The following is a 26837-nucleotide window of genomic DNA, read 5'->3' on the forward strand; positions in this document are numbered from 1 at the left end:
AATCCTCTGGGCTGTCGGCATTCCTGTGCCCTTCCGGGAGATGGAGAATCGCGCTGTGGGGCAGCCTGCAGGAACAGTCCTGGCAGCCGCTGCCTGGGGGAAGAGGAAGAAAACAACGGCAGAATACGAGGCTCAGAGGGCAAAGAGTACACGCGGGACCCAGGCACCGCCTGAGCATTTTCAGACATTATGAAAAATAGCCTGTTTTCTCCCCCCAGGTGACGCTGAGTTTTGAAGCTATTGAAGACGTCGTGTAAATCTCGGTTTCACAGCGCCTAGGGGGTGATTTTTGTCTCTCAGGCTTGGCAGGAGGGAGAAGGTCTCAGCCCGAGCCAGAGGATGGGGGAGCAGCTTGCTGTGCTGAGGGCATTCGTTCTTCTCTTCTTCTTCTCATCTTCTCTTCCAACTGGCTCCTCCCTGGCCCAACAGGATGGCTCTTCGCCAGGACCGCGATTTCAGCTGCTGCGACGGCTTCAGCCAGTCGTGTCCGGGCATCTTGTAGGGGGGATCGCTCCAGTTGGCCTTCCCGCTCACTAGACCTAGATTAGCTTGATCACAAATACTCTTCTGAATATATCATGTTTTTGTAAACTACTTTCCATAGCTAAGGACTGGGACTTGCTAAGAATTAGGACCACTGGCATGAAAACAAAAATTTCTGTTGGGTTGAGTGGCTGAGGAACAAAGCCTTTAAGGATTCCTTTATCAAGTAAAACCCTTAGGAACAACTGTCATGAGAACGGAAACACACTCGTTTGACGCCTTGGAGACTGCTCCATGACATTTCCTGTCTTCACACCTCAGCCTTAAAATGGACAATTTCTCCCCGCGCGTTCACAGCCGAGGACCCCATCGGAGAGAGTCATGTCAAAGAGCATGAGCTCGACCTCGGGGCCACAAGAGGAGAAAAACAGCAGACAGACGAGACCCAGAAAACCTGTATAAGAACTGCTCGTGAAAAGTAAAATTAATCACATGCCAGGTAACGTACGGACAGAGCTCTCAGTTGTTTCCCAGAAGCCATGTAACAGGGCCAAACCTTCAGCTACTTGGTTTCCTGCTCAACCAAGGAATTAATTTCCTCGAAGACACATTTGCAGGCCATCTGTTTGTGGAGAAGCAGCGCGGAGGGCAGTCATCAGTGAGGCCCGGGCTGAACTCCCTCCTCAAATGGGTCATTAGGACCATTCCGTGTGACCTGTCAGCCCCTGCTGTAGGGTGCAGTAGGTTTGTCACCCAGGTGGCAGATGCCTCACAGAGCTGAGGAAGTCACAAGTGGGAGCAGAAGAAGACAGAGGGACCAAATGGAAGCTGGAGTTAAAGCATCGTTAAGTTGTGACGCAGCACCGGAGGCTGCTGGTGGTCATTGCGCAGGTTCTCACGCTTCTAAGGAAGCGTCTGCCTGGTGTGGAAGTAAAATAATTAACACTTCATAGGCCTTTGCAAGGCCTATGTTGGTCCTAATGGCGAGTTAAGAAATACATGTCAGCGTGACCTAACAGCCTCACTGCATCAGCGTGACTTAATTAACAAAGGAGTGAATTATTTGTTTAAATAAAAATAAAAAGAGGTACCATGTAGAGCTTCTTTATCTGGCTATCCAGAGCTTCCCTCTGTGAAGTAATCCACACGTTACCACTCTTCCTTGCACTTTTCTCTAGTCCTGCTCGCTTACCTGACGCGGGTTGGTGAAGAATGAGTCGTACAACCTAAAGGTACGTAAGCCCTGTCAGGGCCCCCTTTGGGCAGGGTTGGCGCTCTGCTGCTCTGTCGTTTCTCCCGCAGCTGTGGTCACAAACTGCTGCTGTTCTGACCTGCCCCAAACTGCATTCTGGTCGTTCCACGCCGCTGGTGGGATCGTTGTTGTTTGGGCTTCAGGAAGCCAGACTAGACCAGGTGGGTGGGATGGCTAAATCGCTCCAGCACGAGCTTTGTGACTGCTCTTGCCCTGGCTCCAATCTTTAAGGCTATAAACGAATATATGTAATTACACGCGCTTTAAATAATTCAGCAGCATGTATTAAGAAGTTCTCCCAGTGCCGCAGCCGCTGTGGGTTCAGCAGGTGGTGTCTGAATGTGGCACACGCTTGAGGCCATCACTGCAAACCACTTTCCTCTTCCCAGCCTGCTGTGCCTGAGCTCGCGGAACAGAGATTGGAGAAGGAAGACTCCATCCCCCTTCTAATCGGATCGGAGAGGTGCCTTTCAAAACCACTGTGAAGGTAAGAACTTATTTATTTCTACGGGTTGTTTCTTTGGACTGCCAAGCTGCGCTGCTCAAGCATAAGGGGTTTTTCTTTCTGCCTCACCCAACTTCTGTTCCACATGGTTTTGTCCCGAGAGACACCAAAAGTCTTTACTGTTTTCTTGTGAAGGAAAACAAAAGCCTGATCGCTATCGTTCAAAGTAGAAGCCTGGAACTGAGCTATTCAATCCACCTTTTCCACCACCTGGACTTCAGAAGTGACGTTTGCAAGTGTTTGGTTAGCTTTTACATTTGTTTTGTCCCAAGAGCCAGGAACTCTCGTGGGTGGCTCTGAAACAAACTGGGCGTCTGGTCCCAGCGCAGGAGAAAAGCTGTCGATGCAGGAAGGGGCCAGAACTTCCAGCAGTGACACTGCCCTTCAGAGACCTCAGGGTCCCCTCCCCAGCACACGGACACGCTGTCAGAAGTAATAAGGATGAACAGGAGATTAGACACTAGCACAAAAGATTGATAATTTTTTTCTTTTTTTTCCTGAGGGATACTAAAGATGCCTTGGTCTGCTTGCTAAAACGGAGAAGCATTTCCTTGTTGGTGAATGGAATAAATCTCTTCCTGCACTTTCCTGTTTCAGGATGAACAGTGTTTTAGCGTCTTTTCTCCGCATCTTTCAGATGAAAGGGAGCCCAGGGAAGGGACGAGGTTTTGTACTACGCCTTCGCGAGTCAACAGCCAAACGCTTCTTCAACACATCCATCTACACAGATACACGTATCTCACAACAATACTTTTTCCCCTCAACACGTGGGATTAAAAGGGAAGAACAGGATTATATAGAAGGAGCTCAGGAATAAGCCTGAGGAGAAAGAGAACGATACAATAAACACAGCAATCTGTCCTGCCTTTTACATATATATTATTTTCGGGTTTCCCCCCCACACACACACACTAAAAAACCCTTCCCCCAGTTACTTCCAGAGATGTAATATAAATCATTTGTAAAGGTCTAATTATGCAGAGAGGTGTGTTTTTGTACTTTTGTTGGTTGGTTTGTTGTTGGTCTTTTTGGGTTTGTTTTGGTTTTTTACACTGCAGTAACTTTTTATTTTTTACTCCGTCACCAGCAGATGGAGCAAAGCCTCAGCGAAGGGCGCCGGGGCTCTGAGGAGGAGAGACCCTTCCAAGGGAAGCGCTCACCCAACAGCCAGGAACCTGCCTTCCACTTCCAGCTGCGCTGCGAGCTTTCTGGGGGACTCTGGGCAAGCCTCTGCCTAAAAATCAGAGTTGTGGTTCGAGCCCGATTAAGTCTGAGAGCTGGTGGAGAAAGACAAGGCCTTCCAGGTACCTCTTCTCTCCAGCTTATTTATTTATTTTTTTTTTTAATGGAGGGATGAAAGACGACTCTTTTCAGAGCTACTCGGCGTGCGGTAGTTGAAGGAAACGGCTGCTTTTAAACTTTACTGTGCGCTTTATCCAGAGGTCATACAGAAGAGACAGCTGTAGCCTCCTGAAAGAGTTTCCTGGCTGTGCTGCAACCATCCGTCAGGAGAACCGGGGCCAGGCAGAGCCCGATGTACCTCTCCCTCATCTGCCTTTGCTGAGATGGGAAACAGGAGAAGCCGATTAGGGAATTTGTCAAAGAACAGACCTACAGGTGGCTTTCGCGCAATGGCAAAGAACACACACGGTAATGTCCTTCGGGATGTTTTGGGTAGGTTTCTCCAATACGAGGGTCAAACCACCCTTCTGCTGAAGGACTTGGCACTAGGGCTCTCAAGGGTACGTAGGGGAGCACGGTTCCAGCTTATGCAAAGGAATACAGTTACACAAAGGTATTATAACATTAAAAGTTTTGGAGAACATTAAACTCTTCTTCTTTAAATTCTTTTGCAATGATTATAACTCTCCTAGCTCTGTATCTTCCAGAAGATGCACAATAACAATAATTTGATTTCTCCCTTTTTTTTAGTCCAGAACTAGGCAAGTCTGGGAAGAAAACACCCCACTGAATTAAATACACAACTTTTATGCTCACTTTATGGGTCTGAATGGTGAAAAGTTTTGTTTCCCTTGTGGTGTATATTCAAGAATTATTAGTCCTAAAAGCAGATGGGGCTGAGTGCTGTAAAGGAGATTTTTTTTTTTTTTTTCCTCCCTGTGGCTTGCTCCAGCGCTGCTTTTGCGAGTTCACATTCTCTAGTTCTTCCCTTCATTAACACTTTGGAATCTGCTTTCAGCTCCATCCAGGTTTCTCAGGGCAAACCTGCTGGACCATTTGGCTGTACTTTAAGAGAACCGCCTTCAGCATGTTTGTAAGTTAATACAGAAGTAATTAAGCCCGACTCTGTGGTTTTACACTTGACTTCCTGATGATCATAGAGTCATAGGGTTGGAAGGGCCCTCTGGAGATCATCTAGTCCCACCCCCTGCCAGAGCAGGGTCACCCAGAGCAGGTTGCACAGGAACGCGTCCCAGTGGGTTTGGAATGTCTCCAGAGACGGAGACTCCCCCACCTCTCTGGGCAGCCTGTGCCAGGGCTCTGCCACCCTCACAGCAAAGAAGTTCCTCCTCATGTTTAGGTGGAACTGCCTATGCTCAAGTTTGTGCCCGTTACCTCTTGTCCTGTCCCCGGGCACCACTGAAGAGAGCCTGGCCCCATCCTCCTGACACCCACCCTTGAAGTATTTATAAGCGTTGATAAGGTCCCCCCTCAGCCATCTTTTTTCCAGACTGAAGAGACCCAAATCCCTCAGCCTTTCTTCATAAGAGAGATGTTCCAATCCCCTAATCATCTTGGTAGCCCTTTGCTGCACCCTCTCCAGCAATTCCCTGTCCCTCTTGAACCGGGGAGCCCAGAACTGGACACAGTACTCCAGGTGCGGCCTCAGCAGGGCAGAGTAGAGGGGGAGGATGACCTCCCTCCACCTGCTGGCCACGCTCTTCTTGATGCACCCCAGGATGCCATTGACCTTCTTGGCCACAAGGGCACATTGCTGACTCATGGTCATCCTGTTGTCCCCCAGGACTCCCAGGTCTCTTTCCACAGAGCTGCTCTCTAGCAGGTCAGCCCCAACCTGTACTGGTGCATGGGGTTGTTCCTTCCCAGGTGCAGCACCCTACACTTGCCTTTGTTGAATTTCATAAGGTTTCTCTCTGCCCAGATCTCCAGCCTGTCCAGGTCTCTCTGTATGGCGGCACAGCCTTCTGGTGTGTCAGCCACCCCCGCCCAGCTTTGTGTCATCAGCGAACTTGCTGAGGGTGCACTCTATCCCCTCGTCCAGGTCACTGATGAATATATTGAAGAGGACTGGGCCCAGTACTGACCCCTGGGGAACACCACTCCTCACTGACCTCCAACTAGACTCTGTGCCCCTAATCACGACCCTCTGAGCTCTGTCCTTCAACCAGTTATCTATCCACCTTACTGTCCATTCATCAAGCCCACTCTTCCTAAGCTTCCCTATGAGGATGCTGTGGGAGACGGTGTCGAACGCCTTGCTGAAGTCAAGGCAGACCACCTCTACTGCCCTCCCCTCATTTATCCATCCAGTCATGCCATCGTAGAAGGCTATCAGATTAGTCAGACATGATTTGCCCTTGGTGAATCCATGTTGAGTACTTCTGATAGCTTTCCTTTCCTCCACATGCCTTGAGATGACGCCCAGAACGAGCTGTTCCATCATCTTTCCAGGGATGGAGGTGAGGCTGACCAGCCTGTAGTTCCTCGGCTCCTCCTTCTTGCCTTTTTTGAAGACTGGAGTGATGTTGGCTTTCCTCCAGTCCTCAGGCACCTCGCCTGTTCTCCAGGACCTTTCAAAGATGATGGAGAGGGACCCAGCAATGACTTCCACCAGCTCCCTCAGCACTCTCGGGTGCATCCCATCAGGGCCCATGGACTTGTGAATATCTAATTGATCTAATTGATCCCTCACTTGATCCTCCTCAACCCAAGGGAAGTCTTCTTCTTTCCCCGTAACTTCCCCCAATGCCTGGGACTCTTGAGGGTTGGGCTGAGCATTAAAGACCGAAGCAAAGAAGGCATTCAGTAACTCCGCCTTCTCCGTCCCCATGGCTCCTGTCTCATTCAACAGCAGGCCCGCAACTTCTCTGGTCTTCCTTTTGCTTCCCATATACTTGTAGAAGCCCTTCCTGTTGAGCTTGACATCCCTGGCCAGGTTTAATTCCAAGGAGGCCTTGGCTTTCCTCGTTTCATCCCTGCACGCTCTGGCAGCATTCTTGTAATCCTCCCAAGGGGTCAGTCCCTTCTTCCACTTATTGTAGACTTCCTTCTTCCACTTGAGCTTTTTCAGAAGCTCCCTGCTCAAGCATGCAGGTCTCCTGCGCCCCTTGGCCGATTCCTTGCTCTTAGGGGTGCACAGACGTGTCCCCACAACCAGCCAGTCAAGGGCACCCCTCCTGCAAACAAACATGCTGCCCACTTGGCTTGTGCAAGAAAAAGAAGGTTCAGAAGCCAGCTCAATTTAACGCCGGTTTGGGACAGACTTGTGCTGTGATGTTAGTACCGCACCTCCCCAGTCGTAAGGGCGAGGATTGAAAAAGGAAAAAAAAAAAGGGGGGGGGGGAACAAAATCACACGTTACAGAGAAAGACTTGTAAACTACTTGCCAGCTCTGGATCTCATTTTTTGCAGGCTCCTAAGGACACAAATCAAAACTGGTTTAGTCATATTACTTCAAACTGAACAGGTAGTTTATCTAAACAGAGCGTTTACAAACCTCCCAAACCGTAACAAACAGGAAAAAGGAACATCCTGAAAGATAAGAGTCAGATATGCACTTGAGAAGTCAGTAGCAAAGAGGACTACTTAACTTAATCTACTGATCAAAGCACACCAATGATAGTGTATGTGTATTTATATAATATTCTAATACGTTCTTTTCAAGTTATGTGTTATGGTGAAGAGCTCAGAAGGAAAGAAAGTATGTAAATGTTCAGGTTCCGTACACGTTATTAACCACCTCCTCCTTCATTCAGGTACACACAAGCCGTTGTGCAACGCCTTGGACCGCTTCCCAAATACAAACACGAACATTTCAACTGTACGCTGACACGACAGACGCAAGCCTTTTGAGCACAGATTCTCTCTCTTAATGATGTCTGCCGCTTTACCCATTTCCCCCCTTTCGTTTTTATTAATTGTACATATTTTAAACCTATATGAAATAGCATTGATTTTAGAAGTCATTATTCTTAGGGCAAGTAAAACATTGATGAGGCTATTCAGGGATAATGACAATACAGGCAGTTAAAATATATTTCCAACAACTAACTTTGATTTAAGATAATCACAGTAACTGAACAGCCAGAATCCAAACAATAGAGCAACGTGATCCCCCCCCAAAAAAGCCAATACAATTTTTTTTTCCCCTATTCAAGTAACAGAAATGGTGAAAAGCACATCCCAGTTTCAGGTTATTAGAACTTTGTTGCACCTTGAAATTGATTAACTTAAGGAATGAGCTCAAAATATTTTTAGCAGTGATTTAACATTTATTTATACTATATTCTTAAGTGTAGTATTTCCTTTATGTGGAAATAGCGTCATTAGGTTTTCAATCAAAAAGGCACAGATACAGCTGCATGCATACACATACCAAACTTCTAGCAAGTTGCCATATATTTATGTGCTAGCCGTACGCAAAATAACTTCACAGGCCATAAGCCAAAACTCATTGTGGGAAATAATTAAAATGGACAATTCAGAAAACTTTACAAAAATACTTCTTTTTATTAAAAGCAGCAATTTCAAGCAGAACAATACACAGAATGTAAACATCACTAAGTTCAGCTCCAGCCTGCCGAACCTTTTGAGAAAGTCTACGCTAAATGCATCTACCGTACTAGCGAGTTAACAGACTATATTAGAATTTGAAAATATATTTTCTACTTTGAATTAAGAAAAAGTAATTTATCGTAGTCTGTCCCAGCGCCAGATACTGGCATCGTCACACACAGCTATAAGGATACTACTATCCCTGCTAAAACTGGTTTGTCGAATGGCAGCAACACATTTAGGATGAGTAAGAGTCGTACACCTGTAAATGGAAGAAAATTATTCAGCTGCAGCATTAAATTTGCACTTGCTACTACATTACGGAGCGCTGTTTCACCAACCTCTTCCTTATGTGACCTAGGAGGAACTGAAGGGCAACAGGATTATGCCCTTCATGATGTATTTTGTATTCCAAATGTGGACTTGGGAAAGCAGTAATTTCCTGTTCACTGCCATTTCTCATCCACCCAAATTTCCGTTTGGAAGTACAGAAGCACTGACTGAAGGCTTACTGAATCACTTTATTTAGGACTTGGTAATCAGTGTTCTCTCCCAGCGGTTAGGAATAAAATATTGTAATTGTGTGACTAAAGACTGCAGCATTTTCAGGAAGTTCATATGTTTATCTATACTGATATGCACACACCCCTATTCATATAGATTTACAATGCATATATTATATATACATTTTATACATATAACGGGTTTGGTATTTGTACATTTTTATATAAAGACATGCTGTAAAATTGCCTGGCCACACAGGTGAGGAACTGGAAAGCCATACTGTTTCCTTTATATTCTCATTACTCTAGTCCTTTCACCCACCCAGCGCATCTTAATTCCACCTAATTAGTTTGTAAGTTCTTTGTGGAACAAATTGTCTTTTACTGTATCTACCTATGGTACCCAGCACAATCTGACTGGGGCCTCTTGGCCCTGCTGTAATATAAATAATAAATCAGCAAAAAATAATAAATGTTAACCTTCAGAGGCTCAGAATGTTTCTTACTTAGTAGGTAAAATGGGAAGTGACTAATACCATTAAAGATTTTCTACCATTATCAATAAAGGAAAAAGGAAAGTACCCCAACTCCCTGTCTTAAAAATAAAATAAAATAAATAAATAAATAAATAAATATGTAAGTACTCACTTGGCTTTATGAGGATCCTCTATTTCTAAATCCCAAACATAAAGTTTGCCAACCTGATTACCCAGAGCAAGCATCTTTAAAAGAAAGCAGAGGACACATTAGTTTTAAAATACTATCACAAAGAATGGAAGTCAGAATTTCATAAAGGCTCTACAGTTGATAAAATTGTGTGTGAATGTCGGAACGTGAATGACTTCATGACTTTGTTAGAGGGGTTAAAAACGCTATAAAATTCGCCTCCTTTTCCCCCTCTTTATTATCCATCTCTGCAGATGGGGGAGGAAGAGATCAGTAAACATAGCTTTGGTAGAAAATAAATATTTATTTCGTGGAACTTTTTGCACCAGGCAGAACCCTGAATGAAAAAATCTGGAGCTCCTCCAGTTTCATATAAAGCCCCTGGCAGCAAACCATTTGTTTCTCAACATCACAGGAACCAAGACTTTTCCCATGCCCATAAACATGGAATTAATGAAAAGCTACGCACCTCCAAATACAGCCAAGTCAGAGCTCACACATACCTTTTGCCAGAAATCCATCGAAAACCTCATGTACCATATATCACACTGGCTGTAATCAAATCTCCCAAGTATGGTCACATTTGACTCACTGGGCTTGATTTTATCTATATCATCTTCCATTTTGCCAGGTTTCCAGCACACAATGGCATTTTCACAAGACTGGGGTGAAAAAATGGAAAAAAAAAAAATCACCTATATTTATAATTTATACTGCACATTCAGTTTAACTATACTTGTAAACAAAAGTTTAATCTCACAGCTTCCCCGATGACATTAAAAAAGTACAACTGGAAATCTCACCTCTGTCCTGAGATCATAGCCAGGTCACCAACACCACGTCGCGGCCCGTCGCTGGGAGCCTGCTGCCCTCACAGCTTCGCCAGGTGACAGGACAGCAAGAGCCTGCCCTCCCTCACCTGCTTCAGGGGAATTCAACCCAATGTGCTCCAACACCTTTCCTGAGCAGTTTAAATTAACTTTCGTTTTAGGATTGTTCGCCCAATCCCTTCGACGAAAAGGATCACGCACGCACCAATTTCTGGCAACAAGGCAGTTGGACCGCCTAGTTTAATATCTGCAAGCCAACGTTCCTAGTGGACACAACACTCTAATCAAAGTTACTCCATTTATGGGAACCCTCATTTCTCCCTTTAGCAGCAGGATCCCTCATCAGCATCTCTATATTCTCTTTCTGTGCGTTCCACGCAGGCTCTGGTTAGCTGGTATCCCTGTACTTTTAGTAGAGGTACAGCTCTAGTAACATCTTAACTTTTTAAGTACAAAGCTGCTTATCCACACATCGTAACGGTTCATAGAACCACAGAATGATTTAGGTTGGAAGGGACGTTAAAGATCATCCAGTTTCAACCCCCCTGCCCTGGGTAGGGACACCTCCCACCAGCCCAGGTTGCTCCAAGCCCCGTCCAGCCTGGCCTTGAACCCCTCCGGGGATGGGGCAGCCACAGCTTCTCTGGGCAGCCTGGGCCAGTGTCTCACCACCCTCACAGGAAAGAATTTCTTCCTGATATCCGATCTAAACCTACCCTCCTTCAGTTTAAAACCTCTACCCTGTGTCCTATCATTACACTCCCTAATAAAGAGTCCCTCCCCATCTTTCCTGTAGGCCCCCTTTAGGGACTGGGAGGCCGCTATAAGGTCTCCCTGGAGCCTTCTCTTCTCCAGGCTGAACCCCCCCAACTCTCTCAGCCTGTCCTCACAGCAGAGGGGCTCCAGCCCTCTGATCACCTTCGTGGCCCTCCGCTGGACCCACTCCAAGGGGTCCATGTCTTTCCTGTGCTGAGGACTCTAAAGCTGGACACAGTACTCCAGGTGGGGTCTCACCAGAGTAGAGGGGCAAAATCACCTCCCTCGACCTGCTGGCCACTCTGCTGGGGATGCAGCCCAGGATGCAGTTGGCTTTCTGGGCTACAAGTGCACGTTGCTGGCTCATGTTGAGCTCCTCATCCACCAATGCCCCCAAGTCCTTCTCAGCATGGCTGCTCTCAGTAACAGTTGATAAAATTCACAACACACTCCATAAAATCATTTGACACAGCATACCAATTTAACCCAAGACCCAAATTCTAGTAAAACTTGTACTGTTTAAGACCCTCAAAACAAGCAAATATCAGTAATATAGCTGAAAAAGCTGCCACTTTACCTTGGAAAGAATTAGATCTCCCAACCATCGTACACAGTCAACATAGTTTCTATGTATGTCTCTCGTAGAAAAGTCAGGAAAGTGAATTTTCTGGGAAATAAAAGGCCTATAGAGAAAATTACCAAGTGAGGTCCAGAGAAACACAGAAGCACAAGTCTAATTTTTAATGGCCAGTTTTAAGATATCTCAATGTTAAAAGGACAAGCCTGTCGTCTTTGTTGTTTTAACAGTTCTACAGCAAAGTCTGCATGTTTTGTTGGGGTTTTTTGTGTTTTGTTGTTTTTCGGTTTGTTTTTTTTTTTTTTTTTTAATATTGGGAACAGTCCCTGTTTTCATCCTTGTTCCTACTGAAGCAATGTTTCCCACTGTACAAGACTGTGCAGAGACAGTGCTAAACAAAACCACTCCTTCCGATGCTGAATACAGCTTTCATTGCCAAATACTTCAAGAACTAATTAAAGCCCAGTTTTCCTGGTGCTGCTTCTGCAACATCTAAATTATTAAATAGAAAAGCACACTAAAAAAACCCCATCATTTTTTAAGAAAGCACGCCAAAAAAGCATCATTTAATATTTGGTAACATTACCAAAAAAAGCGAGAGTATTTTAACAGCTAGTTTCATTGCTGAACATGGTCAGTGTGTTTTAAACTCTTCAGTTCTCTCAATGGTTTAACTGGAAGTTAAGATTAAAAAGGTGGCAAACTTCATAAAGCAGGATTTATCTATCATGTACCCAATTGTTATGTTTACTTGACAAGTTACTCATATCGGAGGTCAGATCAGAGAATCACGAAAATTGGGGTTATTACTAGAGAAACAGTTTTGTGCCCACCCTTAAGTCAGAAAACAGATACCATAATTGTGATAACTGCTCAATATAAAACCTTTTGCTATATTTAATTAGACTGATTCGATTCCTTACTAGAAATTATGAAATGAGAGAAAGAAAAGCCACTGACATCCTGAAACACAGTGAAATACAAGCTTTAATTAAGAATGATGGAGATAATAATTCCAGACATTGTCTAGTCAAGCAGATAAGAAAGAATCAAGACATTTAAAAATAAAAGCATCAGGACTTTAAATCTGAATTCAATAAAATTCAACCAAAGCAAAAATCAATAAAACACATCCGTCTAGAGAGATTATATATCCAGCACAATCCCCAGGTCACTCACTATCCCCCAAAACTCCCAATTTGGATAGAAATTAGCCCGGGCCATTGATGAGAATATTAATGTTTTGCAAAGACAGACAAGAAGATGCAGACCACATACCTGTTGGTTTTATTTGGGTTGTACTCATAAGACTCTTTGATGGCATTTATCATTCTCTTGGAATTAATTCTCCAGAGTTTTAGAGAGTGATCCATCCCACAGGACATGATTTTTTCACCAAGAAGATCATAATCCTATATATATGAAATAATTTTGAGGACCCCCAGCCTAAGCTGCATTATATCAACCGAAATATTCCATCATTTCCATCAAAACAGCATTTCTGGCGTAGAGAATACAATACAACTGTGTATTTCAAATAGAGAACTACTAGTAACTTAATCCTGCTCAGTGCAAAGCCACACAGTATCTTAATAATTATATTTACTCTTTCTCAAGAAAGAGAGGCACATTAAACAGCACTGACAGACCATGAATCTACTGCTAGTGCTCTCCCCTCAGTAAATTCCCTAGGTTTCATTTCATGGAGCAACTTTGGCAGAATTCCAGGGCTACAACATGGGTGATGACTATTTACAACCACAAAAGAATAATACAGTGTCGGGTCTTATATAGATGCATCCCTCGCTTTTCAGGTCACACAACAGGAATGGAAACAGTTCTTAAAAGCAGCATATTAAAAGTCAACTACTCTATTTGGTATTTGCTGGGTACCAGTGTCTGTTCACAGCCACTGAAAAGCAGCATAACTCACCTGAAATAACTTCTTTCCTTCACTACCATGTCTCTCAAGGTTTATTTTCTCTTGCTGCTTTGATAAGACCTCAAGAACTTCAAAAGTGGGACCATCATGAAAACTTTTTACTCTTTCTAGCCCCACTGAGCTCTATTTTTTTTTTTTTTAACTTCTAGGCTGCACTGTGAGAAAACTAGCTACCAAAACATAGAGAGAGTGAACACCTGTCCTGTTTATTGAGAGGTGGCCAGATCAAGCAAACCACCTTAGATTTAAACTTGTCTATCCCCTTAAAACAGTATTTATGCACTTTAGGTTTTTTCTTAAGTAGGTATAATATCAAAAACAGTGCACAAGAGTTGCATATTGTAAGCTTACTACCCTCTGTAAATCTAAATCACTGCCCCACAGTCTTCCACTTACTGCACTTAACACCTCATCCCTGTGCCCTTCTACTCCTCCAAATATTGCAACCAGCGTGTCTGTCTGGATGTTCCACAGTCTCAATGCATGATCTATAAAGAACAAATAAAATTACATGCTGCTTTTTATAGGTACATATGAATAATATATTTCAGCTTAACCACTTTCAATCAAGGGTGTTCATGTAAACATCAAAAAGGCACTTAATTCTTCTTCTCCACTTGTTAGAAACAACAAAGCTGCATTAACTAAAATTGCCATTACAACTAAACTCCTGTTAGAGTAATTCTGTAATTGGAAAGTGCACCCACCACCCTTCCCTAGGGCCAGCCTCTAGCAAAAATACACTTGGATCTTTAGATCACCCAAAAAGCAAAGAAGAGTCTGATCTTGGACACATATACTTTTATTCAGTCTTATCTGAAAAATAATTCTCTATATCAAAAAATGCTAGAATTCCTTTCAGCCATTTTTACACCAGCATTCAGAGAAGTTTTGATTTTCCATTTTTTTAATCTTTAAAATGTTATTCTTTATGAACCACAGACTGTAGGGATGGAGAAACTGTTTCTATAAACAATATGTATTCCAAAGTCAATGGGACTAATCCACTTGTTTAAATAAAGTTTTAACAATTTCTAATGAAGAACCTCTACTGCATTTCCTATTTGGAAGTGGGAACCTCTAGTGTATTTCCCTTTTGGGTTCCACAAGTACACCAACTGGAAGGCCACGCAATCCCAAATATTTCCCTCTTTTTCTATTCATCTCTCAGCCAAGCAGTTCCGAGACTCTAATATCTACTGCCTCGTGCCCTCTCGGAAATAGTACCCAGTCCAGAGACTGCACATTAAAATTTGTAGTACTGCTGTTGATACCATAATGTTATTAAAAAGAGAACCTAAAAAATATACAGAACTCAAGAAATTCAACATTACAGACCCACAGCACAAACGTTACAGTTGCAAGAATCATAGAGGTTCCCAACTCCTGTTCTCGTGTAGCTTCATCAGAAATACCACATACGCTAAAGTCGGAAGTCCCCTTATGTGAACGTTTTCCCCTCTAGCATTCCTGAAGGCTTGCTCTTGTGGCAGATCAAATATCCCCTAACTTAACAAAACAGTCAAGATCAGGAAGTTGTGACTGTTTAGTTATTGTGGACAAGCCCTTAAGACACCATACCAAAACCTCACTTCTCCCTTCACTAATACGCTTTTTACACAAAGTCCAATTTAGGTCAGAGCTGCTCCTAAGCGATGGAGAATCGAAGTTTTCCCCGTGAACACAGTAGTGAATGCTGTCCGCGACATTAAAACATCCCCACTAGATGGCAACACGATTCAACAACTGAAAAAATTTAACTCCACTGTTGGAAAGCAGAGAGCAACCCCAATGCTCATGTTTCTTCTTTCCTGAAAGCAGCACCGTTCACGATCCCTTTGGACCACAGGTGGAGTTATGTTAATTGTAGGCCATGGATTTACTACGTACAAGATATATAGACAGAAAAGAGCAAGGCTTGTTCTAGACTTTCAAGGTAAACTTGTTCAGTGCCATTCATAAAAAACTTCACTGAGGTTTTGGCCATTTTCAAGACCAAAAGCCAATCCAAAGTATCCTGATTTATTAAAAAAAAAAAAGTATTATTTTTCCTCACCTTTGCTTACAGATAAAAGGAGATTTGGATCTCTTGGATGGAATTTCAGTTCATTGATTGCATTTCCATGGCCCACGTAGTGCTGGGATAGAATTCAGAGACCAAGTTATCATTTCCCCTCATGTTTACATATATTTAGAAGACAGAAGTTTCATGCCTTACCGAAACATGGGCTGTATCTCAAAGTTTGGAGCACTCACCTTTATGCACTGCATTGTAATAGGATTAATTATCCTAATAATACCCCTGGACCCTGCCACAGCCAGAAGAGGATGGCTCGTATTGCTGTCATATGTCCACGCACAGGTGTAGAAATTTTCATCTGCCTATAACATCTCACGTTAAGGAACACAGAAGAAACAGGAGGGGGTTTTGTTTGTTTGTTTTTTAAACAATGTGATTTTTTTTTTAAGTAAATTTGTTGCTATTTTATGCCCAGGAGTCTCTGCTGGACCCAATAAAAAAAAAGATACATATTTGTTTATACATCTGCAAACACAAACACCACCACCTTTTCTATAGATGCCAGTTTCCTCGCTTCTATTCCATAACATAGAAGGAACACCTGCTCTCTCATGGCATCACTTTTCAATCTCTTTCTCCAAAACATTTGAAGATTGGGAATAAAATGAGGATGACTCAAGACTGAGTTCAAAAGTTATTGATGCATATACTGCAAATGATTAACACAAGTTATTACCACTTCAGAGCATGAAACGTGATTCTTGGGCTTTAAACCCAGTTCCAACTCACAGGGAAACTGAGACCATTGTAAAGCAGTGAATGTCAAACATTACACAAATATTAGTGTTGGGAAGATTAAACTGATGGAGAATCAGTTTTCACATATTTTAATACAGCATGGTCCATGAGTTTGCATTTTTAATATTTTTTCAATAGGAGGGACTCTAGGATGTGGGAAAGAGGCGAGACTTGGACCTAACATAAGGAATGTGCCACATGAGCAAAGTATTAAATCACAGACAAAACCTTCTTGTGCTTTTTCTTACAAAGCCTCTTCATTTTTGATAAAGAGGAAGCAAACAAGTGGCTTTAAAGGATACATCAGCATCCACATAGGACTGCAGCAGACGGATTTCTCCTTGGGAATGACATTCGTATAAAGTAACCTGGAGAAAAAAAAAAAAGTGGGAGAGATTGCTGCTTACTTGTGATATTTCAAAAGGAAATCACATGCACCTGTGTATTGACTTCCTGATGGGGAGAGGTAGTGTGCCTTTATGGTTTAGGTCTCATCCATCATCCCTTTATTTCTAACAGGTGGAAATGGTCTAATAAAAGAATGCTCACAGCAATCTCAGTAAAGCACCACTCCAGACTTGTCACCAGTCCTTCCCAGATATTTATTATTTCAATTGTCTTAGTAAGATTATACTCTATTTGGAATTAGTTACTGCAGCCATCTCTAACATGACTTGGTCTTTTAATGAGCCATTGGATACCTTGTTCAATCTTAGTTTAGCACTTTTGGTAACCGCCAAGCGGAACAAACCTGGAAATGAAAGGTTTCTTGTTTATTCACATCACTTGCACAGAATGCACTTCAGGAGTTATTTTCAAGACTGAAATGACATAGATCCTTGTTCAGAAAAAGCCTATAAATTCACTCCATACAGGCCACTAATTTAGCTACTGAGCTGCCTGGCACCACTGCAGACACTTCTCATCCCATTTTAGAGCATATGACCTTTTGGAAACAATAACATCTAAGAAGAGTGATTTTAGCAAGAAGATACATTTATCCACCTCCCTTCTTTAGCCCATATTTTATACTACTGAAGGATTATTTTTTTTTGCTTTACTATATAGGCTAATTCCTAAATAGCTCACACGTGACTTCATAAAACAATCCAGAGGATGCAACTCTCCCAGACAACAGATGCTAGAGACCTGAGAAATAAAGCTTTCTATATGAAGTATCCTGTGTCCGTCTTAAACAAGGGTAAAGGGATTGGTTGAAAAAAAAAAAAAAAAAGAAAGCAAGCAGAACCACACAGAATGGTTAAAAACAGATTACTCACTCTGTTGCTGCCTACAGTGGCAAAAACGAGAGGATCACCTTCTTTACTATGCCAGTTAAACTGGACTCCAAACAAAGGCTGACCATGGTCCTCCTGTAGATGTAAAGTAAGAGTAGAGACAAAAAAAATAAAACCCACAAGCATATTATTTCAGTGAAATTCAGCCGTGGTGGTAAACAGTTGAATTGATATGTTTTCTTCATCAAAATACGGGGTTCACATCCAGTATAATTTCAGATAGTGAACGGTTAAAAAGAACAGTTTTGTAACATCACATTTTAACATGGCTGTCCCAAGGGAATTTAAAGGAATATTCTGACATGCCCCTCCTTCTTTTCTCCCCCCCACCCCAAGCTTTTAAAAAAAATGAAGAGGAAGGACTGTTGTCTCATAGTTATGGCCAGAAGCTGGCAGAACTCCTGAGTTACATTTGCAGCTCCGCTACTTTGTTTTGCAATTTCCAACAAGGCAACCTCCACGTCTAAGGCCACATCTACATGCATTTTATACTGTTACCATTACTTCCACACAAAGATTCACAATTTCAGAGAAGAATTATACTGGTATAAGGGTGGAGAAGGGCCACAATGAACTATTATAGCACAGTTAGGTCTTGCAACTCTATCAGAGACACGACGAACTCTCTCCAGCGTGTCACAATGCTGCTGCAAAGTTCATGTCTACAAAGCGTTTTCAGGTTGCCTTCACAAACAGTTACCAGAGAAATGCCAAGTATTATTTTTATACAGCTTACATCAGTTTAATAGAGAAAAAAGAAGCAGATATGTTTATGAATTGTGATGAATATGGTGGTGCTTGTTAATAATTGATAACAGTATTTTGGCCTGTCCTGACAGGATGTTTTCAGTAAGAATAATGTTCATTAAAGTGCCTCCCCACAGGGGACTGTCTGGGACAGCGCAGGCAGGAAGGAAGTGTCTCATGACGGCTGTTAAGCAGCCTTCAAATGGCAGTGCTTCAGAGGCAACAGGAGAAATATTAGCCCTGGCAGCTCTGCCCTATCCACGAACTAAAGAATAAATTTGAGGAGGGGGTGTGGGTGAGGAGCCCAACGCGACTCAGAGAAAAAAAAAAGTAAGTCTGGAAGAATTTAAAATAGCATTATTTACTGAGAAAGGCAGTATCTGTTACTAACAGACATAGCTAGAAAGAGAAAGGAAGGAGAGAATCTTTCAGAGATGAAGGCCCTCCTGCAATTCTCAAAGAGTTGGTAACTACTTTCAAAGCTGAATACAGATTAAAAAGAATTGTTCGAAGTTTAACTCAAAGTAGTACGCTCCATAACGTAACATGACAGAACAGACTAGTGGCTTTCTGATGAGGGATATGGGCTATTAGCTAACAGAAAAGTAGCAAGGTTATAAGTGACCCCAGGACAGAGGGAAAAAGCAGGTATCCATCATCTGTAAAGTATTATAGTTTAATTAGACATGAAGAACCAGTAAGAACTCAATGAGTGAGATATGAGGAAAACTGCATACGCAAGGCCATGATTTTTAGTGTCCAATAAAGTTATGAATTTTACTCTCTAGGCTTATTTTTTGAGTGTATTTAAGTCTTCATTGAAAAGAACGGCTGAGAGGTCAAATACAGAATACTTTAAAAAAAATCCACTAATAATTAGTTGGGTTTGAATTTCTGTTTCAAAAAATTCATGGTGAATACCACAGTTTCTGACATACTACATGAAGGTAATACAAGTAAAATGCATGGATTCTTACTGCTTTATTACAGAGACATATTATCAAGTTTTGCCCTTGTTTTTCTGGAATAACCTTGTTCTTTGCCACATGCACTGTTTCTGATAAATTTAGTGAAATGGGAAAAGTTAAGAGGAAGATGTTTTTCTCCCTCAAGATAGGATATTTTTCCAGCATAAGTTGTGATAAAGTTGTGATTTTCTAGGTAAGACCCAAACAAGGGTGATATGTTATAAATAGAGATACAACAGAGGGCTATATTGTTTCTGTATTTCTATATTTGAGTACATACCTGAAGTATTTAGTAAGCTTTTTCAAAGACAACCTATTTCCCTGGAAAAATTACTCTGCGAGACAAATGCCTTTAGACTTCTTACATCATCTGCACTACATTCCTCACATTGAGTGCTGCAACCTCGAAGAGCCTGTCCGCACATATTGCCGTTTTTTTGGTGTTTAATGGATGAAGGAGTGAGGCAGAGGTTATTGCAGGACATCACTAAGGTATCTGAAGAAGTTATGCTCAGCTCATTTAAGCTACCACCATCCTCACCGGTCAGAGAGCATATAGCTATTTTGATACCTGTCTGCTCAAATTTTTGTCCCAAGTGCTAAACAATGAAGCAGGTTTTTAAAAACATTATACTTCTAGGTGCTGCACGTTATGGTTATCCTGATATACCAAGCAATCTGACCACAGGTTTGTACAGACAGAAGAGTTTCACCCAGATACTGGTCCAAAAGTAGAACTGTGAAACACCATCTTGACCCCAGTATGAATAAAGGGCACAAACACCAAAGCACTCAGGTTCTTTGTGCACCAAAGAAAGAAAGCAGAGGCAAAAAATAGACCTACAATTGTTACAAAAGCAAATAAATAAATAATCAATGGTTTAGTTCTGCCCTTATTCACTCAATGCCAACTCAGGTTCAGTCAGAGAATAACCATAGAATTGGCTGTTGCTATGATCATAAGACTAGACCTGTTCTTAGACTGAAGGCAGCAAAGTAAATCCTGTGCCAACACAAAAAATAATCACCTGCAATGACGCGAACACATTTTAGTACCCTGTCACCCACGCTGCCAGCAGGGAACCAACTGACCACACACGCATTTCCAGTTCCCAGAAGTGGAAGCAAGCCATTATTGCCAGCGGCTTTAGTTACTTCTCCTTTACACATCAACAAGGTAGAATCTTGCGTGTGGTTGGTTACTGATTCCCAGCTCACGGGACAGCGAGTAGAAGCCGAGAGACACCACCGGACTGCTAACAATGCCTGAGCCCCACCCTTAGCAAGAGCAAAGGGTAGGGCAAATAATAGCACTGTTTTAAACACAAAGCACATCAAAGCAGAATATACACTGTTCTTTGTTGAAGATCTATAAGCAAAACATACATGGATGTATGTGAGGATGTGCATCTGTTAGCTCTATATGCTAATTTATAAACTACATTTCCATTCAGCCCACAGAGCAAAAACTTTCAGTACACCTTACAGTAATTTAGTACTTCAAAAAGGAAAAAAAAAAAAAGGTAGTTATTGCCTGTCATTTTCCAAGTTATATTTTTGTTTTCCTGATGCTTAAATTTCAGTCAAAATAACTTCCACGGTAGTGTTTAAAAAGCATATTTAGCAAGCACTGACTCTTCCAGGCTGAATCATAACCATTTAACATTCAAAGCAGACAGTAATGGCCATATTTCTTTGCTTCTCCAAGGAAGCAAAGTAAAAAGCAAAATAAGAGGGAAAAACAAGAGCAAGAACGTGGAAAACCACATAGTTTATACATTCCTAAAGAATATTAAAATAAATTTTAATGTTTTTAAATTGTGGTGACTTTTCATTAATTTCAGTACATGCACATTGCAGCACAGTTCAAAGACATATAAACTATGGGATATATGATGTGATCTCCAAAGAGCCAGAAGTGTCTTTCTGAACCCACATACAACATTCAATTGTTAGAGTTTATCTACACAGTATCTGCAAAACTAGTAGGAAGGAACAGGATAAAGAAAAGAGAGGCTTCCTCAAACATGAAGTAAAAAGGAGTTACCAAATTTGGCTGCTACATAATCTTTGTATTAACACGCACGTTTATTATTATTAGCATTAATTTCAGTTCAAAGAGAAATGGGGGGGGGGGGGGGAAGATAATAGAAATATCCCACTTAGCTGAAACGCTACATTTACTCTCTCACAGCTTGACTCCACTTGCACAGGAATCTGTTCCCAGGCCCTGATCCAAATCCGCAGAAGTCAGGGATTGCTTAACTTCATAGGGTCACCCTACAGTGGGGCCTGGGTTGAAGCTGGGGTGAGGGATTGTTCTGTTTTCCCAGAAGACACTTGAAAAGCACTAGCTACTTTGGAATATTTGGTCTGCAGATAGAAAACAAATATGCTTAGCAAAACTCAGAACTTGTTAAATGTTTGGGTGCTGAAAGGCCTGCGCTTGTATTTGAAGCATGACTTGAAGCCACAAAGAGCACTGCCTGCGGGGGCGATTCATGCGAATCGCAGGAACAGCTGCCTACCTAGGCAAAAATGAAAGACTTTCCCTTCCTCCTACACCCCGAAAGGACTGGAGATAATTCTTATACTTCAAAAAACACATTAAGATCAACTTATTTCCCAGCTACTTTTGTCAGTATAACTTCAGATCACAGTTTCTCCAGTGGCAAAGCTCCTTTATGAGGTTTCCATGCTCCAAATCTCTCATCCCCTCCTGCTCGGCTACCCCAGAATTTCAGTAAGGCTTTCTGAAGCCAAAGTTCAAAAACAGCTACATCAGCAGAGCTCAATAGTTAAGCGTGGGGGAATGACAAAAACCTCTTAAAGCAATTCTGCAGAAAATATCCACTATGGAACTGCACACATCCTCTTGTCAGCTAAATAAAAAGTTTAACAGAACTCCCATCTTGTTCCAGACACAGTCTTTATTTAGAAATCTTATAAAAATCCAATCAGATGGCATATTTACAGCTTCTGCCACATAAATATCCCACACAGGGCTGGGGAATGAAAGAACAACATCCTGACAGCGTAAAAGAATCACAGAAAATTCATTCAGTTCACCATAGTTTGTCACCAGTGCAGAGGAAAACAGTAATACCCTAAAACACAAGAATGGGGAGTAAAGACCATGAATCCACATCCCTTAACACCACCGGGTATTACATGGGAAAATCACTATGACCCAGATCAGGTGCAAACACATAATCACAACGCTCAAAATAAATTAACCAAATTGCACTGTATAGCATTTTTGACAACTCCCAGAGGACAGAAAATATCTGATCTGATAAGTGTGAGGAAAAAGCTACTCCAAGACTGTTGGGTTGGGTTTTGGTTTTTTAAAACTACATTTCAACAGGTGGGAAAATCTGTACAGGTTCTGTGGATCAAGTTGTCACAGATTTTGTTTTATTTGAATTTGTTTATCCAGTTTCTTATCCTTATCTCAAGCAACTACAGCTTCAATGAAATACATAATTGTAACATATCACACATAACTTTGCAAACCTGTATAAAATTTGGGTTAACTGCAGCACTACCTACTGTTTCCTATTTCTCAGTATCCCCTTTCTTCAAAACTTCAGCTATTCCAAATAAGAAAAGTACTTTCTTCAAATAAGCATGGAACGTAATTGTATACGGATATTTAAAAATATCTATCTTGATACTGTCTCACAGTCAACATTAACATTACTGCCAGCAAGCGGTGCCCAGCATTCCCATGTTAAAGCTTACATATACCTACCTTTAGGCTATTTACACATTTGAAGGAATATTTGCACTTCTTTGACTTCCATTTTCCTTTCCCCCAGCTTTTTCTTCCCGGCGCATTTGGAGTGTTTGTTGGTGTATCAGGGCGTTCGGTGTTAGTACCGCTTTCAATACTAACGGCATCATCCTGAAACCATTTAAATTATAGAGAATGTAATAAAGATATCATTAACTGCTGTATAAATTCAACTAATTTTGCAGCACTTGGCCTTTTCACTTTTCCTTCTCCTCCATAAGAACAGAAGATCTCCTAGGACATGGTGTTATTTAGATTCACGTATTTAAACCTATTACTAACATAATAGCATTCCTCCCTAGAAACAGAACATGAGTCACATGAGGACTAATCCAAGAGGGACAGACGTGAACTGTGATCTAGTGAAGTTTCTTCAGAATACTAGTAGCTGCTCTTAAGAAAATGCCTAAAGTAAGTGGTCGCTTTCCCTAGGAAATGTCTTTGACGTAGATGAAATGAGTACTTTAAAAGTACTCAAGGAAGAGGTTGTTTCTGTGAAAACATTATGTTTAGCCATACCAAGAATCTAAGCCTTCTGACACTTGTGTACGCCCTCAGCAGCACCAGACACAGCACAGCTCTGCAATGTCAGCACTGCCACTGGAAGAGGAAGTCCCACCTCTCCCTTCTGCTCTTTCCTATAGATACTTGCTTCAACTAAAAGCTAAGTTAAAAGAAAACAAAACCAAAAATAAAATTAGCTTGCTGTCTGATCAGCTAACTAATCCAACGAGCCTTCCAACTGCCATCAGCTAAGGTAAGGATGGGGAGAGCTGAAGAAAGGGGTGTGCAAAACAACCCATCCAGTCACTGTGCAGCTTTACATCAGCTTTGGGCAATTAACAGAAACTACAATTTCGTATGCCATTTGACTGCAGGGCACTACTCAAAAGGACATTTCTATTCTCTGCATCACCCATCACAGTGCACTTCACCTGCATCATAACTGGCAACCCCGTGCTTCCATGTAAGTAAATTCATGTTGTTAAAAATCAACCTTTTTTATTCTTCTGGCAAAGTAGTCTGTTCAGTTTCCATCAGAGTAAGGAGGGAAAAGAACTCATCCCAAAGCCATGTGACTTCTAGATCTGAACTAAGGGAGACAGAGGCAGACAACAGCCTGCCACTGGAAGAGATTAAGTGTAACATGAAGCTGCAGCAGGAGCTCCACTAGGAACATGAAATAAGGTCAACTATAAACATTAATACACCAATTCCCACCAAACATTTATTCTCTGTCCCAGTTTTATATCTGTATCATCAGAAGCCAGGAGAGGCATACTGGTCTTTCTTTGCCCAACAACTCTGAAAAATCAGGACACTGAGAGGAGAAACAGCAGGAGAGACAAGACACAAGGCTGTAAGTGAACTGCCCAAACCTGGAGTTACTCCCTTCATGTTGCACCCCTAGAAAAGCCAACCCTCCTCTAATATACATAAGTGAGTCTAACAATTTTTATGGCTTCCAGTTTCTCCTCCTTTACCCTAAGAAATTTCAGAGCTTGCCAAATTCTCATCTCCCAAGCACACTTGCTAGCCAGGGCTGTAATACTTCACAAGCCTGATGTTTTCTCTGGACTAGTCGGATATTGTCAATATAGGAACACCAGGAACCTGGTATGATGCAACTACGCTGAGTACCTGCAACTACAACTCAACCAACAAACCTGCACCCAGGATACCTGTGGAACAAAATACATCCCTTCTCCAAATCAACACTATTAAGCCAACTTATAAACAGAATCCCTGTCTTTCAGGAGTAGTGGAGTCCAGTAACAAACTGTTGAAACAGGAGTCCTTTCATCATTGAGCCAGATCGCGTTTTCAATAACTAGACAGCCCACCTTCAGTGGCCACTGAGAGCCTTCAACAGGCACTCAAAGCAAACCTGAATGCCTTTGTCACCAAATTACACTTGGATTCACAAAAGCTGCTGAGCAGTAAAAAAAGATTCAGTAACAGCAGTATGGAGCACCTTGAACCTGTCTGTCGCCTCACAAGCACTTCCGCAGTTTATGGGGGTTGTGGTCCAGATCCTTCACTTTCTGGATAACTAGAAAAAAAACCCACACTGCATAAAGCTAATACCCAAATAATATCCCCTGCTCAGTAACTACATAACATGACTGCTAAATATCTCAAACTGTTTGTCTTTCAAGTATCAAGCTATGCTGTATCAATCACTTTACCTTTGTTCTGAACACTAGACTGTAGGCGAATTTAGAGATTACAGCCCTCAGCCCCCGCCTTCTGCTGACAGAAGCTTATGAGCACTATCCCCTATTCCTCATTCACCAAAGGGCTGCACGTATAAATTTATGCTGCAGGTTACTCTGAAACGTGATGGTGAAGACGAAAGATGGGAAATTTTGCTGTTTTGCAGGGGAAAAAAAAAAAAAAGGGAAAAAAAAAAGTCTGACATTTTGAAGCGGACTTCAAGAGCTTGGGCCTCAAATTCTCCCTCACCCACGTGGAGGAACCGTGAGTGTCTCACCCCCAGACCCACGCCGGTCTCTCCCACCCGGGCCTCCCGCCTGCCTGGAGGGGCGGCCACCGAGCCGGAGCGGGCGGGCTGACACCCTCCGCCCCCTCTTCGCCCCCGGCCCCTCTCCGGCCCGGCATGGGCCCCCCTCGTCCCGCCGGGGTCCGACGGGCACCTCAGCCAGCGAGACAGCCGCGAGGGGCCCGACCCCGGGAGGCTCCTCCTCACGGGGAGGCTCGGCCCCGGGAGGTCCCTCACGGCGGGGCCCGGCCGTTCCCCCTCGCCTCAGCGCTCCCGCCCCCGGCGCGAGGCCCCGCGGGCTCCCGCCTCACCGCCCCTCCCCCGCCCCAGCCTCACATTCTCGTCGCCGGACAGGTCCCCAGGGTTGCTGTTCTCGTCGCTGCTCAGCTTCTGCTTCTTCGCGGGCATCTCACCCCCCGCTCCCGCCGATGCCGCCGCCGCCGGGGCTTCTCCCCGCTCAGACATCTTCCCCGCCCCCCAACCCCGCCACGCAGCCGCAAAGCGCGGACGGGGAGGCCGAAACGCCTGCCGTAAAGCAAGCCCGCGCCCCCGCCGCCGGCCGGGCACGGCGGGCTGCCACACTGCTGAAAAAGCGCTCTTCCCGCGCCCGGCCTCGGGCTGAGGGGACGGACCGCCCCCGCCCGGCCGCGGCGGGGCTGGGCCTTAAATTAACCTATCTTTTAACAGCTAATGGCACTTTATATCGCCGCCGGGCCAGGCAGGGCTGGCCGAGGATGCTTGTGAGGTAGAAACAAGCGGTCCCTGTCGTCATGGGTGTTAATGGTCCCTCTGTCCGTCTTCGCGCGGTTCTCCAGTGCCGTTTCTCTTGCCGAGTGGGTTTGGGTTTCTTTTGTTCTCTTTCTACAAAAGTCCTTTAGCATGAAATCAGTGTTGCCGGAGAATGAAAATAGGCTGTGCTCTGTTGCCTGCCGTACTCCCTTGCAAGTTCCTACTGCAGCTATAAATGAAGTAACAGCAAGTTGCCAGATTTTTATTTATTTATTTCAGAAACCACAGGTCCCAGAGTCATAATAATTGTGAACAGTAAAAAAACCTCTACCAAAGGGGAAAAGTAAACTGCCCACAGGCACAGCGTCTTATCTGCGTTTCGCATAGGGGCAGAAACAAGTCTTTCCTCCCTGAGGGAGATATTCCAGTCTCAAAAAGCGATTCCTTTGAGGGCCGTGACAGAGGTGAGCCATGCCCTGTATGTAAAATTTAATCTCGCATAACCTTCAGAGATAAAGGAGATACGCTTAAAACGGTGCATGTACTATAGTGGTTTTAGCCATAAACAGCCTCTCCTGCAGAACTGAAGGCTCCAATGAAGCATTACATAATATATAGCAAAAGGTTGTAGTTCACAATTCATAAAAGCTCTGCCCGGGTCTGTGCTGTAAGATCAAGGTTGTGATAAAAGTGTTTGTGGGAAAATA

The 26837-nt window shown here is 43.0% G+C and overlaps 1 protein-coding gene across 2 annotated transcripts; it reads right to left on the bottom strand.

Moving 5' to 3' along the window:
- Positions 1-7928: 7928 nt before the first annotated feature.
- Positions 7929-26000, bottom strand: EED (embryonic ectoderm development). Of its 2 annotated transcripts, none has more exons than XM_074572388.1 (12): positions 25738-26000; positions 22857-23009; positions 17370-17462; positions 16392-16457; positions 15528-15653; positions 15328-15409; positions 13668-13759; positions 12608-12741; positions 11330-11435; positions 9670-9828; positions 9149-9222; positions 7929-8259 (listed from the first exon to the last, which is right to left on the bottom strand). In XM_074572388.1, the coding sequence occupies exons 1-12, from the start codon at positions 25864-25866 to the stop codon at positions 8133-8135; spliced, it is 1341 nt and encodes a 446-aa protein (XP_074428489.1). In that variant the 5' UTR covers positions 25867-26000; the 3' UTR covers positions 7929-8132. The 2 variants fall into 2 exon arrangements, with proteins under 2 accessions (XP_074428489.1, XP_074428490.1); XM_074572389.1 differs by having other exon boundaries at positions 13626-13759; positions 25738-25908.
- Positions 26001-26837: the final 837 nt, after the last annotated feature.

The sequence above is a fragment of the Larus michahellis genome, chromosome 1 (assembly GCF_964199755.1).
Source record: "Larus michahellis chromosome 1, bLarMic1.1, whole genome shotgun sequence".
Taxonomy (NCBI): domain Eukaryota; kingdom Metazoa; phylum Chordata; class Aves; order Charadriiformes; family Laridae; genus Larus; species Larus michahellis.